General features: G+C 47.0%; 1 protein-coding gene across 1 annotated transcript in view; it reads right to left on the reverse strand.

Annotated features, from left to right (window-relative positions):
- The window catches only part of LOC109976693 (thyrotropin-releasing hormone-degrading ectoenzyme-like), a gene marked incomplete in the record, with an annotated part of 106,964 nt that overhangs the window by 78,624 nt on the left and 15,840 nt on the right, over nt 1-12,500 (reverse strand). Inside the window, 1 exon segment of the mRNA XM_065951217.1 lies at nt 8,283-8,559. Within this exon segment, the coding sequence (XP_065807289.1) occupies nt 8,283-8,559 (277 nt within the window).

Raw genomic sequence — 12,500 nt, forward strand, 5'->3', positions numbered from 1 at the left:
CCTGCACGCTGCTGTAGACTGCTGCACACTGCTGCTGCACGCTGCCTCCTCCTCTTCCTCCTCCTCCTCTTCAACTGGAGTGTTTAGAAGGATCTTAATGTCATTAAGGGATATCTCACAGAGCTGTTAAGCGTTTCAATAACCGTGTAATCCTCTAATCTCTCATATCTGACAAACATCAGATGTTAAGTCGTGTCGTCTGGTGGGAGACGGGAGCTCGTCCTGTGAAGTGTTACCACATCAGACCGTCATATGCCCAACAAAGCTTTGGAAACAACAAGCTGACAAACGCAGTCTTTCAAATGATCAGGAGAGAGAAAGGGAAGACATGCGGGAGAGGATCCACAGGTCGGATTCAAACCCGGGCCGCCCACTTGAAGGACGTTCAGCTTTTAATAAAGATTCATGCATTCCTTACAATGACTAAAACTCCCAAGCTTCACTGATTCCAGATTAATTTCACTCCTTCACACACACACACACACACACACACACACACACACACACACACACACACACACACACACACACACACACAGAGCGTTGGAGGATGGAGATGGTTATAAATGACCTAGATATGATTTGTCATTAAAGCAGCATTCCACCAAAATTATCTCTCAGAAACAAGGAGACGCAGGCGTGTGTGTGTGTGTATGTGTGTGTGTTTGTGTGTGTGTGTGTGCTGTCCTTGAGTTTCTGGCAGACGAGATGGATGAGCTGTAATTACACTGATAGAGAGATGATCGGAGGAGGGAAGAAGACGAGGAGGAACAAGGTCGTGAATGTATTTGTCCTTGTATGGAAGCGGGTGTGTGTGTGTGTGTGTGTGTGGGTGTGTGTGTGTGTGTGCGTTTGCATATTTCTGTGTTTATATGTTATGCTTGTTAAAGGATCCAGCAGAGGAAGGTTTTAACTTTCAGATCAGAATCCTAACAGACCTGATGGACATCATAAACAGAAACTGACTGCCGGGTCTTCAACAGCCTGTTAGAGGATCTGTTTGAGGGTCATTGTTCTGGTTCTGACTTCTGCTGGGGCCCGAGCTCGGTCTAAGTGGGCTAATCATTTGTTTGGACTAATCACACTAATTGGAAGAAGTGGTGACTGCACCTTTAAATCAGTCAAACATGAGCACGGGTCGTCGATACTAGAATTTAAAACTCTGATTTCAAGCTAGGAAAGTCACACTATACCATGTTTGGACACCACAGCAACAACAAGAAGTCTGAGACGCCCAATATTTGTTCCTTTCTGGTTTCAATAATCAAGAACTGAAGCCAAACTCGTGCACACTTGAAGTTGGTTCATTAAAGAGGACATATGATCCCCCTCCTCCACCTTTTCAAACAGTCTCCTCCTCCCCCTTTTCAAACAGTCCTCCTCCACCTTTTCAAACAGTCCTCCTCCACCTTTTCAAACAGTCCTCCTCCCCCTTTTCAAACAGTCTCCTCCTCCACCTTTTCAAACAGTCTCCTCCTCCCCCTTTTCAAACAGTCCTCCTCCACCTTTTCAAACAGTCCTCCTCCACCTTTTCAAACAGTCTCCTCCTCCCCCTTTTCAAACAGTCCTCCTTCACCTTTTCAAACAGTCTCCTCCTCCACCTTTTCAAACAGTCTCCTCCTCCACCTTTTCAAACAGTCCTCCTCCACCTTTTCAAACAGTCTCCTCCTCCACCTTTTCAAACAGTCCTCCTCCTCCACCTTTTCAAACAGTCCTCCTCCACCTTTTCAAACAGTCTCCTCCTCCCCCTTTTCAAACAGTCTCCTCCTCCACCTTTTCAAACAGTCCTCCTCCTCCACCTTTTCAAACAGTCCTCCTCCACCTTTTCAAACAGTCCTCCTCCACCTTTTCAAACAGTCTTTTCAAACAGTCCTCCTCCACCTTCTCAAACAGTCTCCTCCTCCCCCTTTTCAAACAGTCCTCCTCCACCTTTTCAAACAGTCCTCCTCCCCCTTTTCAAACAGCCCTCCTCCACCTTTTCAAACAGTCTCCTCCTCCCCCTTTTCAAACAGTCCTCCTCCACCTTTTCAAACAGTCCTCCTCCTCCTCCTTTTCAAACAGCCCTCCTCCACCTTTTCAAACAGCCCTCCTCCACCTTTTCAAACAGTCCTCCTCCCCCTTTTCAAACAGCCCTCCTCCACCTTTTCAAACAGTCTCCTCCTCCCCCTTTTCAAACAGTCCTCCTCCACCTTTTCAAACAGTCCTCCTCCTCCCCCTTTTCAAACAGCCCTCCTCCACCTTTTCAAACAGCCCTCCTCCACCTTTTCAAACAGTCCTCCTCCACCTTTTCAAACAGTCCTCCTCCACCTTTTCAAACAGTCCTCCTCCACCTTTTCAAACAGTCCCCCTCCACCTTTTCAAACAGTCCCCTCCTCCACCTTTTCAAACAGTCTCCTCCTCCACCTTTTCAAACAGTCTCCTCCTCCCCCTTTTCAAACAGTCCTCCTCCACCTTTTCAAACAGTCTCCTCCTCCCCCTTTTCAAACAGTCCTCCTCCACCTTTTCAAACAGTCCTCCTCCACCTTTTCAAACAGTCCTCCTCCACCTTTTCAAACAGTCTCCTCCTCCACCTTTTCAAACAGTCTCCTCCTCCCCCTTTTCAAACAGTCCTCCTCCACCTTTTCAAACAGTCCTCCTCCACCTTTTCAAACAGTCCCCCTCCACCTTTTCAAACAGTCTCCTCCTCCACCTTTTTAAACAGTCCTCCTCCACCTTTTCAAACAGTCTCCTCCTCCCCCTTTTCAAACAGTCCTCCTCCACCTTTTCAAACAGTCTCCTCCTCCCCCTTTTCAAACAGTCCTCCTCCACCTTTTCAAACAGTCCTCCTCCACCTTTTCAAACAGTCCCCCTCCACCTTTTCAAACAGTCTCCTCCTCCACCTTTTCAAACAGTCCTCCTCCCCCTTTTCAAACAGTCCTCCTCCACCTTCTCAAACAGTCTCCTCCTCCCCCTTTTCAAACAGTCCTCCTCCACCTTCTCAAACAGTCTCCTCCTCCCCCTTTTCAAACAGTCCTCCTCCACCTTTTCAAACAGTCTCCTCCTCCCCCTTTTCAAACAGCCCTCCTCCACCTTTTCAAACAGTCCCCCTCCACCTTTTCAAACAGTCCCCTCCTCCCCCTTTTCAAACAGTCCTCCTCCACCTTTTCAAACAGTCCTCCTCCACCTTTTCAAACAGTCCCCCTCCACCTTTTCAAACAGTCTCCTCCTCCACCTTTTTAAACAGTCCTCCTCCACCTTTTCAAACAGTCTCCTCCTCCACCTTTTCAAACAGTCCTCCTCCACCTTTTCAAACAGTCTCCTCCTCCCCCTTTTCAAACAGTCCTCCTCCACCTTTTCAAACGGTCCTCCTCCCCCTTTTCAAACAGTCCTCCTCCCCCTTTTCAAACAGTCCTCCTCCACCTTTTCAAACGGTCCTCCTCCACCTTTTCAAACAGTCCCCCTCCACCTTTTCAAACAGTCTCCTCCTCCACCTTTTCAAACAGTCTCCTCCTCCACCTTTTCAAACAGTCCTCCTCCACCATTTCAAACAGTCCTCCTCCACCTTCTCAAACAGTCTCCTCCTCCCCCTTTTCAAACAGTCCTCCTCCACCTTTTCAAACAGTCTCCTCCTCCCCCTTTTCAAACAGCCCTCCTCCACCTTTTCAAACAGCCCTCCTCCACCTTTTCAAACAGTCCTCCTCCCCCTTTTCAAACAGCCCTCCTCCACCTTTTCAAACAGTCTCCTCCTCCCCCTTTTCAAACAGTCCTCCTCCACCTTCTCAAACAGTCTCCCCCTCCCCCTTTTCAAACAGTCCTCCTCCACCTTTTCAAACAGTCTCCTCCTCCCCCTTTTCAAACAGCCCTCCTCCACCTTTTCAAACAGCCCTCCTCCACCTTTTCAAACAGCCCTCCTCCACCTTTTCAAACAGTCTCCTCCTCCCCCTTTTCAAACAGTCCTCCTCCACCTTCTCAAACAGTCTCCCCCTCCCCCTTTTCAAACAGTCCTCCTCCACCTTTTCAAACAGTCTCCTCCTCCCCCTTTTCAAACAGCCCTCCTCCACCTTTTCAAACAGCCCTCCTCCACCTTTTCAAACAGTCCCCTCCTCCACCTTTTCAAACAGTCCTCCTCCACCTTTTCAAACAGTCCCCTTCTCCACCTTTTCAAACAGTCCCCCTCCTCCACCTTTTTAAACAGTCCTCCTCCACCTTTTCAAACAGTCCTCCTCCACCTTTTCAAACAGTCCTCCTCCACCTTTTTAAACAGTCCTCCTCCACCTTTTCAAATAGTCCCCTCCTCCACCTTTTCAAACAGTCCTCCTCCACCTTTTCAAACAGTCCCCTCCTCCCCCTTTTCAAACAGTCCTCCTCCTCCACCTTTTCAAACAGTCCTCCTCCACCTTTTTAAACAGTCCTCCTCCACCTTTTTAAACAGTCCTCCTCCACCTTTTCAAACAGTCCCCTCCTCCACCTTTTCAAACAGTCCTCCTCCACCTTTTCAAACAGTCCTCCTCCTCCACCTTTTCAAACAGTCCCCCGTGGTCTAGATGAAACATCTGTGCTGTGCTTTGGTCAAAATATAACATGAATCAAGCACCAGAAGAGGTTTGTGACCCCCCTAAATTTTCCCAGTAGACATCACTCCTCTGTAGTGAGAATAAAAATGGCTGACGTGCTCAAAAGTTTTGTTCTAGTCTGGGGGTGGAGTCCATGGGTGGAGATACCAGGGGAGGGGAGGGGATTTTGTTTTACCAGAATCCCACTGTGACATCACAAGGAGAGCACATTTGAAACAGAGCATTTTTCTCTGTGTTGTAAGACTTATGCAGACCACAAACAAATGACTGGATGGGTTTATTTCACATGTTGTGGGTCAGTAGACTCTCAGGTTACACAAATATATGTTCAGAAACACTGGAGAAGTGGATTTCTCACAACATGTCCCCTTTAAGTTTTTAGTTTCCAGGCGTCCTGCACACAAATCTCTATAAACATGTGGATTAGGACGATTCAGGAAGTGTTGCAGTACTGGAAACCAGTCTTGGTCTCCAGACCACTTTTTGAAGGTCTCAGAGTCATTAATAGTTTGATTTTTACCGCCCGGTTCCCGGTGTTACGCTCCAAGTGAGGGACACGCCCCCTAAACACAAGGTGATGATGTTAAAGAGATACTTATGGTCTTGGTCTAGTCTCAGTCTCGATCCCTAAATGTCTTGGTCTTGTTTGGATCTTTATAGTAAAGAGTATTGGGCTAAGTGGTTGTCATGGTTACAGGCTTCAATCTCTTAATATAAAGATTTTATGAAATGTCAACAAACATGACGCACATCGTTTGAGACTCAGTTTAATTCAAACTTTCTCAGCAGGTCGATATCTTTGATTAACCTGATAATTAACTCTCAGAGAGACGGGAAAGCCGACAGATAAATCTGCATTATTTGTTGGTGCCAGTTGGGAAACGTAGAAAAAAGAAGTCTGAAAAGTGAAGTCCAAAGTGTAAGTCCCTGAATCCATGGCAACAGAAAAGTCCCTGTTTTCATGGAGCCTGATTATCTCCCACACAGAACAAAGAAAAGAATCAAAGACGATGTTTTTCTGCTCTTAGGGAACAAAGGAAAAGGCTTTCACATTCCTGGCACAGAGACGATGCTCATAAACAAATGTGCGCCTCGCTCTGAAGGCCTACAGGTGCAGCGTCTCCGACATCACAGACGAGGATCAAAACCAGCAAAGTGTCCCCAAGTCCGGTTTCCTTATACGGCCTGATCGCCTCTGATTGGTCCCTCGACACCTCCATGTTCTCATAATTAATCTGAGAGGACAGAAAAGTCATGAAACTGAGTCGACCTCCGCACGGAAACAAAATAATTATCTGTCCTCTCAAGACACTGAAGCCTTATCCTGACTTCAAATCTTAATTACAGAGTTATCTTGAGACGACAAACGGCGCCATCTGGCTTGATGACGCCGTCTGGAGATGATCAGCTCTTCAGACCCGTTATCTATTTGAGGCCAGCTGTCCCGTAGAACAGTCATTTCACTCAGAGAGTATCTGAAGGTATCAGGCTCAGCTTTATGAGAGCCCAGTGTCTTTGTATGCAGACGATGAACTGATTTCGAGGAGCGTGCACGACCTCTGTGTTCAAGATGGCCGATGGGGCCGATCATCTCCTTAAAGTTATGAAGTCTTCCATCACAAACAGAAACCTGTTGCCCCGGGTAAAGGACGAGGAGCAGAAGGGAGTGCACGTTAAGGTAACAGTGCTGGTTGCTAGGTGACCAAAACATCATGAGAACATCTCTCCATACACAAGAAAATCCTTGGAATAAAAAAACATCTTGGGTCCGACAAACGTCCTCCAGATCAAGATATCAAACCATTGGTTCTCATGGTAAGGGGGAAATAACAACATGATGATGACAAAGATAACGGCCGCTGCTCCTCCTTTAAAGGAGAAAGTTTAAAGGAGATCTCTGATCCGTCACACACAGGTTTCATCATGGAGGGTTTGGATTCTCTCTCAGAAATAAGAGAGAGAAGAAGAAGAGGAGGACGCTGGCACAGAATCAACAGCATTTAGTGTTTGGTAGAGAGAGTCAGTAAAGACGTAATCACAGGAGAGGCGGCGTGCAGAAATGAGTCAGAGCAATCTCAAGAGGAGGAAATAATGAAGAGTTTGTAAAATACCTTCATCACATTCGACGGGCTCCGTGTGGTTATTTAATCCTCATGACTTTGATCTTAAACCAATTTATCAGTGTGCTTAATTACATTTCTCCTTTTTTTGCCTTTAACTGTTTTCCGGCCATCTGTTGATGAAACGGCGAGGCAGAATTCAAGCCGACTTATTTGGGGGGTGTGTGAAAGATGGTAACCAGCTCCACCCACACGCTCAGATCGTTCTTCACACCTGAACTGCTTGGACCGTTTGAACTCTGGTGACCTTAGTCTGAAAGTCTGTTTGGTTTGAACGCTGTAACAATCTCTGGACCAAAGAACCGAACCCTGGTCCGCTTGAAACCGGGGGTCTCAGTGCTCCAGAGTTCACTTCGCTTTAGGAGAGAACGCGATCTGAACCAAAAAAGGGAAGTGAACCAAACAGCAGTGCATTGTGGGTTGACTTTGGTTTAAACAATGTCAAATAGGATTGCAGAGCCTTGCTAACGTTAGCATTGCTAACACCACCAGCCTTCATTCCTCCCTGCAGGTTAACGTCCACGAGCTAAACGGGTTACTGATCTCAAAAGGGGTGCCCCAAGGTTCGATACTAGGACCTATTTTATTTTCCATTTATATCAATAACGTGTCAAAATTTGTCAAATGTCATGTATCACTTTTATGCTGATGACACTATCATCTATTGTTGCTCAGCATCTGTTGCACAAGCCTTTGAGTTTCTGCAGTCAGCTTTCAATGTTGTCCAGTCTCGTTTGAGGGAACTAAGGTTGGTCATAAACACTGATAAAACAAAGTTCATGTTGTTTTCTCATTTAAGTTGAGAAACAACAAATGTCCCATTGATTTTAACTTCTCAAGGAAATGTAATTGAACTTGTCAAAAGCTACAAGTACTTGGGATTTATTCTTGAGTGTGAGCTGTCTTTTAAATCACATATTGCCAATTTGGCCTCTAACTTAAGGTGAAGTTGGGATTTTATTATAGAAATAAATCCTGCTTTTCCCTCAGAGCAAGGAAACTTCTTGTTTCATCAACCTTTCTTCCTTTGTTGGATTATGGAGGTGTACTGTATATGTGCGCCTCGGCCAAACGTTTACAGTCATTTTACACCGTGTATCACTGTGCGTTGAGATTTGTTAGTGGTTGTAGACGCTTCACTCATCACTGTGACCTGTACACTAACTCAGATTGGCCATCTTTGAAGGTGCGCAGGCATATACACTGGCTGAAGCTTATTTATAAAGCTCTTCTTGGTTTGGTGCCTTCTTACTTATGTTCATACCTTCAAAGAACCAGAAGCCACTATGCCTTGCGTTCCTGTGATGTCTTTAAACTGTCTGTGCCTCGTGTCCGCACTGAGCTTGGGGAAAGAGCATTTAGTTTTGTGCTGCTGACCTCTTGGCCAGGTCACCCCGTGAAAGAGATCCTGATTTCAATGGGTTATTTATCTGGTTAAATAAAAATATAAAATGATCCAGACATCACACGCCTCATCACCCTGTAAGTCATTTAAACCCTCAATGTGTTCAAAGACAGCTCAGGTTCTGAACTACCTGACACCCACGATGAAACCAGGACAACAACAACAATAACAGCAGCAGTGGTTTGTTTTTGTGCTCAGACTCACTGTCACGCCGCTGTCGGTCTGCGTCTCTCTGTAGGTGAAGTTGCACACGGCCCAGGCAAGGTAGTAGGTGGACATGCGCGGCGTGCGGGTGAAGTGGTTGGTCACCGAGCCGTCTTCATCCGACAGCGAGCTGCTCTCCACGGGCATGTTGGACAGAGACGTGTACTGAGGGTCATGGCTCAGCGTGAGGGAGAACGTGGCCTTGTAGACCGGCTCGTCGAAGCACGGGAACGCTTTCCGAGCGTGGATGGGACTGAACTGAGTCACAGCCAGGAACCTGAGGATCACAAAGAACTCTGTTAGATTCACAACCAGGAAGAACTCTGTTAGATTCACAGCCAGGAACCTCAGGACCACAAAGAACTCTGTTAGAGTCACAGCCAGGAACCTGAGGACCACGAAGAACTCTGTTAGATTCACAGCCAGGAACCTGAGGACCACAAAGAACTCTGTTAGATTCACAGCCAGGAACCTGAGGACCACAAAGAACTCTCTTAGATTCACAGCCAGGGTACCTGAGGACCACAAAGAACTCTGTTAGAGTCACAGCCAGGAACCTGAGGATCACAAAGAACTCTGTTAGAGTCACAGCCAGGAACCTGAGGATCACAAAGAACTCTGTCAGAGTCACAGCCAGGAACCTGAGGATCACAAAGAACTCACAGCCAGGAACCTGAGGACCACAAAGAACTCTGTTAGAGTCACAGCCAGGAACCTGAGGACCGCAAAGAACTGTGTTAGATTCACAGCCAGGAACCTGAGGATCACAAAGAACTGTGTTAGATTCAAAGCCAGGAACCTGAGGACCACAAAGAACTCTGTTAGAGTCCCTGAGAGGTCCCTCACCCAGCCTGTCTCCAGATCCTCCGCGGGGATTCTGAGACTAAGATCCCTCCAGCGAGATCTGGGTCTGACCTGGTGCCAACTAAGGAAACCGCTAAAGGGAGGCGTCAGAACTGAATGTGGTCTGCCTCAGATCTAACCCCTCATGGTCCCACAGTCTGGGTCTGGTTAGGGAGGATTTCTGATGAATTTAAAGACCAAAACACCTGCTCCTCACGTTCTGACTCGCCGTTCACCGGCTCCGAAACTGGAGTCCTGCATGAACCCTTCAAGTGAAGCGGGGGATTTTGTTTTAGTCTTTGAAGCTATCAAAGCAGAAATTGAAGGTGGATTCAGAGTTCAGCGGGTTAAAGGATAATCCTCTGACAGGTCGGCTGTCTCCACTTTTTACAGCAACACTTCCATTTGTTCGGGTTTTCTTTTCACAGATAATCCAAAGTCAACAAAGTTTCTGTTTCCTGCTGATTTCTTTAAGTACACGAGTCTGTCAGTCACACGACAAGCACAGGAAGAAGAAACGAAAACTCCAGGAAATAAGCCGTCTGAAAAACTTTGTTATCGCAGCGCAGCATTTTACCCTGGCTGTTTGTGCAGAGATGAAAGGAGGAGGAGGAACAGAGGTGTGAGAGGAAGAAAAGGAAGGAGGACATGAGGGAACATGAGCACAGAAAGAAGAGAAGATGGAAGCAGAAGAAAGACGAGGGGAAATATCAGAAGCTGCAATGAAGCACAAAATAATCCAAACAGAGGAGGTGCACTGGAGGAGAGAGATAAAGAGGAGGAACACAGAGGAGAGGAGAGGAGAGGAGAGGAGAGGGAAGAGGAGAGGAGAGGAGAGGAGAGGTTTGGTTTTCAAAATACCTTTTATTTTACCACTACCAGGAGAAAATTATAACACTGTCACATCATCACTCAGATCAAGAGAAGGAAATAAATAAAAAAAAAATAAATAAAACAAAACAAGTGCAACAAAAATCACAACATCAACAAAAACAACATTTACTGCATCAAAAATGAATAATCAGCTCTCCATCCCCACCCACAGAGCACAAAGCTTCTTCCACAGCCCATACACTATTAAAGTCTTGCACATTGTCCATCATTTGATAATAGGCAAATTCTACCTTTAGTCTGGCCTTCAAAAGTCCCTCCAGAACCAGCACCGGTTCCACACAGCCAGTACCCTGAGCTCGGTTCTTGCGTGTAAGCCAAATGGCCAACTTAGCCGAGCCAGATAAAAAGTTCATCAGTGTATGTACAGTCTTTTCCTTTGCAGAATACTTTGGCCCAAAAACAAACAATGCATAAGAGAAATCCTCCCCGAGAGCTTCAAACAAGCTTTTCATAAGGACAAACAAGAGTGAGAGCCTGGGACACTCAACAAACAGATGAGACAAAGTTTCAGTTAGTGAACAAAAAAAACACTCCTCTCCCACCCCTGGATCAATGTGTGCTCTGTATCTGTTCGTGGCTATAACCCCATGCACAACTCTCCACTGGAGATCTGCTGTTCTCTTCTCAACAGGCAGCTTGTACAGGGACCGCCAGCTGCCTTTCGGGGAAACCTCCGGGCCAAAAAACTCGATCCACCTCGACTCTTTCACTCCCGACAGACCACGAAGATGTAGGACCTTAACACAGGACTGATAGAGTGCCTTTTTCCCTGCATCCTGGAACTTTCCCAGAACAGGAGTACTAAAGGACAGCAGTCCACCTCCTCTTTCCTGCCACTCCCCGACATCTGGGGTAACAGACAAAGATGGGAAGCTGTATTCGCCCTCTTCACTCCACTGCTCACACAGATTCTCAATGTTTAGAAATGTCACAAGTTTTACTGGAAGTGCAGCAAAGACTTCCTCCACCACTCTTTCAACCACCCGGCTGGAGGTGATATTGGTCCTTTCTTTGAGGGCGTCCAGGGTCAGTCTTACCAGGTGACCCAGTTTTGTGCAGCCTGCCTCTCTGAAACTGGCCCGGAGACTGGCTGACTGCAAAGTTGGAGTCCTTATGAAATCATTAAAAAATAACGGTTCCTCAAAGATCCACATTCCCGGACTCTCAGTTTTTTCCCTTTTGAATGTGTACATTTTCCATGCCTGCATTACAGACATATAAAAGGATGTTAATCCAGTGAGATCCACCTCCTCAAGTTTTAACAGAAAGAGCTGCTTAGTGTACCCCAGCCGTCCAGCTCTCCTCAGCAGCAGTCGAGCGATGTCCATCCAGCTGGGACCACAAGTGAAAAGGAGTCTCTGTGCAGTCTGGAGTCTAAATGAGGCAATTTTTGACTGAATGTCTATAAGTCCATGTCCCCCTTCAGCCACCGGCAGATAGAGGACTGCCGCCTGGACCCAGTGTTTGCCTGACCAGAAGAAGTCCAGGATGGCCCTTTGAATGCCCTCCACCAGCCCTCTTGGAGGTGTCAAAGCCACAAGTCTGTGCCAGAGAGTCGAGGCAACCAAGTTATTGACCACCAGAACTCTTCCCCTATACGACAACTGGGGTAGCAACCATTTCCATTTAGACAACCGAGCGCACACTTTCTCCCTAACTCCCTCCCAGTTTTTACTTTTAAAGCCCTCGGTACCCAAATAAACCCCCAACACCTTCAACCCCTCCCTCCCCCACTCAAGTCCACCAGGCAGACTGGGCACTGCCTGGTCCCTCCACTCTCCCACCAATAAGGCACCACTTTTTTCCCAGTTCACCCGTGCAGCTGTTGCCCTTTCATACAGGGACAGGGTGTCCCGCAGACACCGAACGTCCCCCTGATTGGAGATGAAGATGTTTACATCATCAGCATAGGCAGAAACTGTAGGGGGACATTCAATGCTACAGGCCGCGGGCAAAGAAAGCCCGCTGAGCCGGCCCCTCAACCTGCACAGCAAGGGCTCAATAGCCAAGCTGTACAGCTGGCCGGAGATGGGACAACCTTGTCTGATCCCTCGCCGTACAGGGATTGGCCGACTCAACCCCGCCCCCATCTTCACCAAACACTGTGCATCCTGATACAATAAACCAACTAATGACACAAAACCATCCCCAAAACCAAAAGACCTCAGTGCAGAAAACAAATACGAGTGATCCACCCTGTCAAACGCCTTCTCTTGATCCAGAGACACAATGCCAACATTTAGATTATAGATTTTACACACATCAATGACATCTCTGATAAGAAAAACATTATCCATGATTGTCCGGTCTGGAACACAGTAACTCTGGTCTTTATGGACCACACTTCCCAGAACGTCCTTTAGTCTGTTCGATAAAGCTCTGGAGAAGATCTTGTAGTCCGCACAAAGCAAAGCAACCGGCCTCCAGTTTTTTAACAATGCCAGGTCACCTTTCTTGGGGAGCAAGGAAAGAACTGCTTTC

This window comes from Labrus bergylta, chromosome 23 (assembly GCF_963930695.1).
Source record: "Labrus bergylta chromosome 23, fLabBer1.1, whole genome shotgun sequence".
In the NCBI taxonomy this organism is placed as follows: Eukaryota; Metazoa; Chordata; class Actinopteri; order Labriformes; family Labridae; genus Labrus; species Labrus bergylta.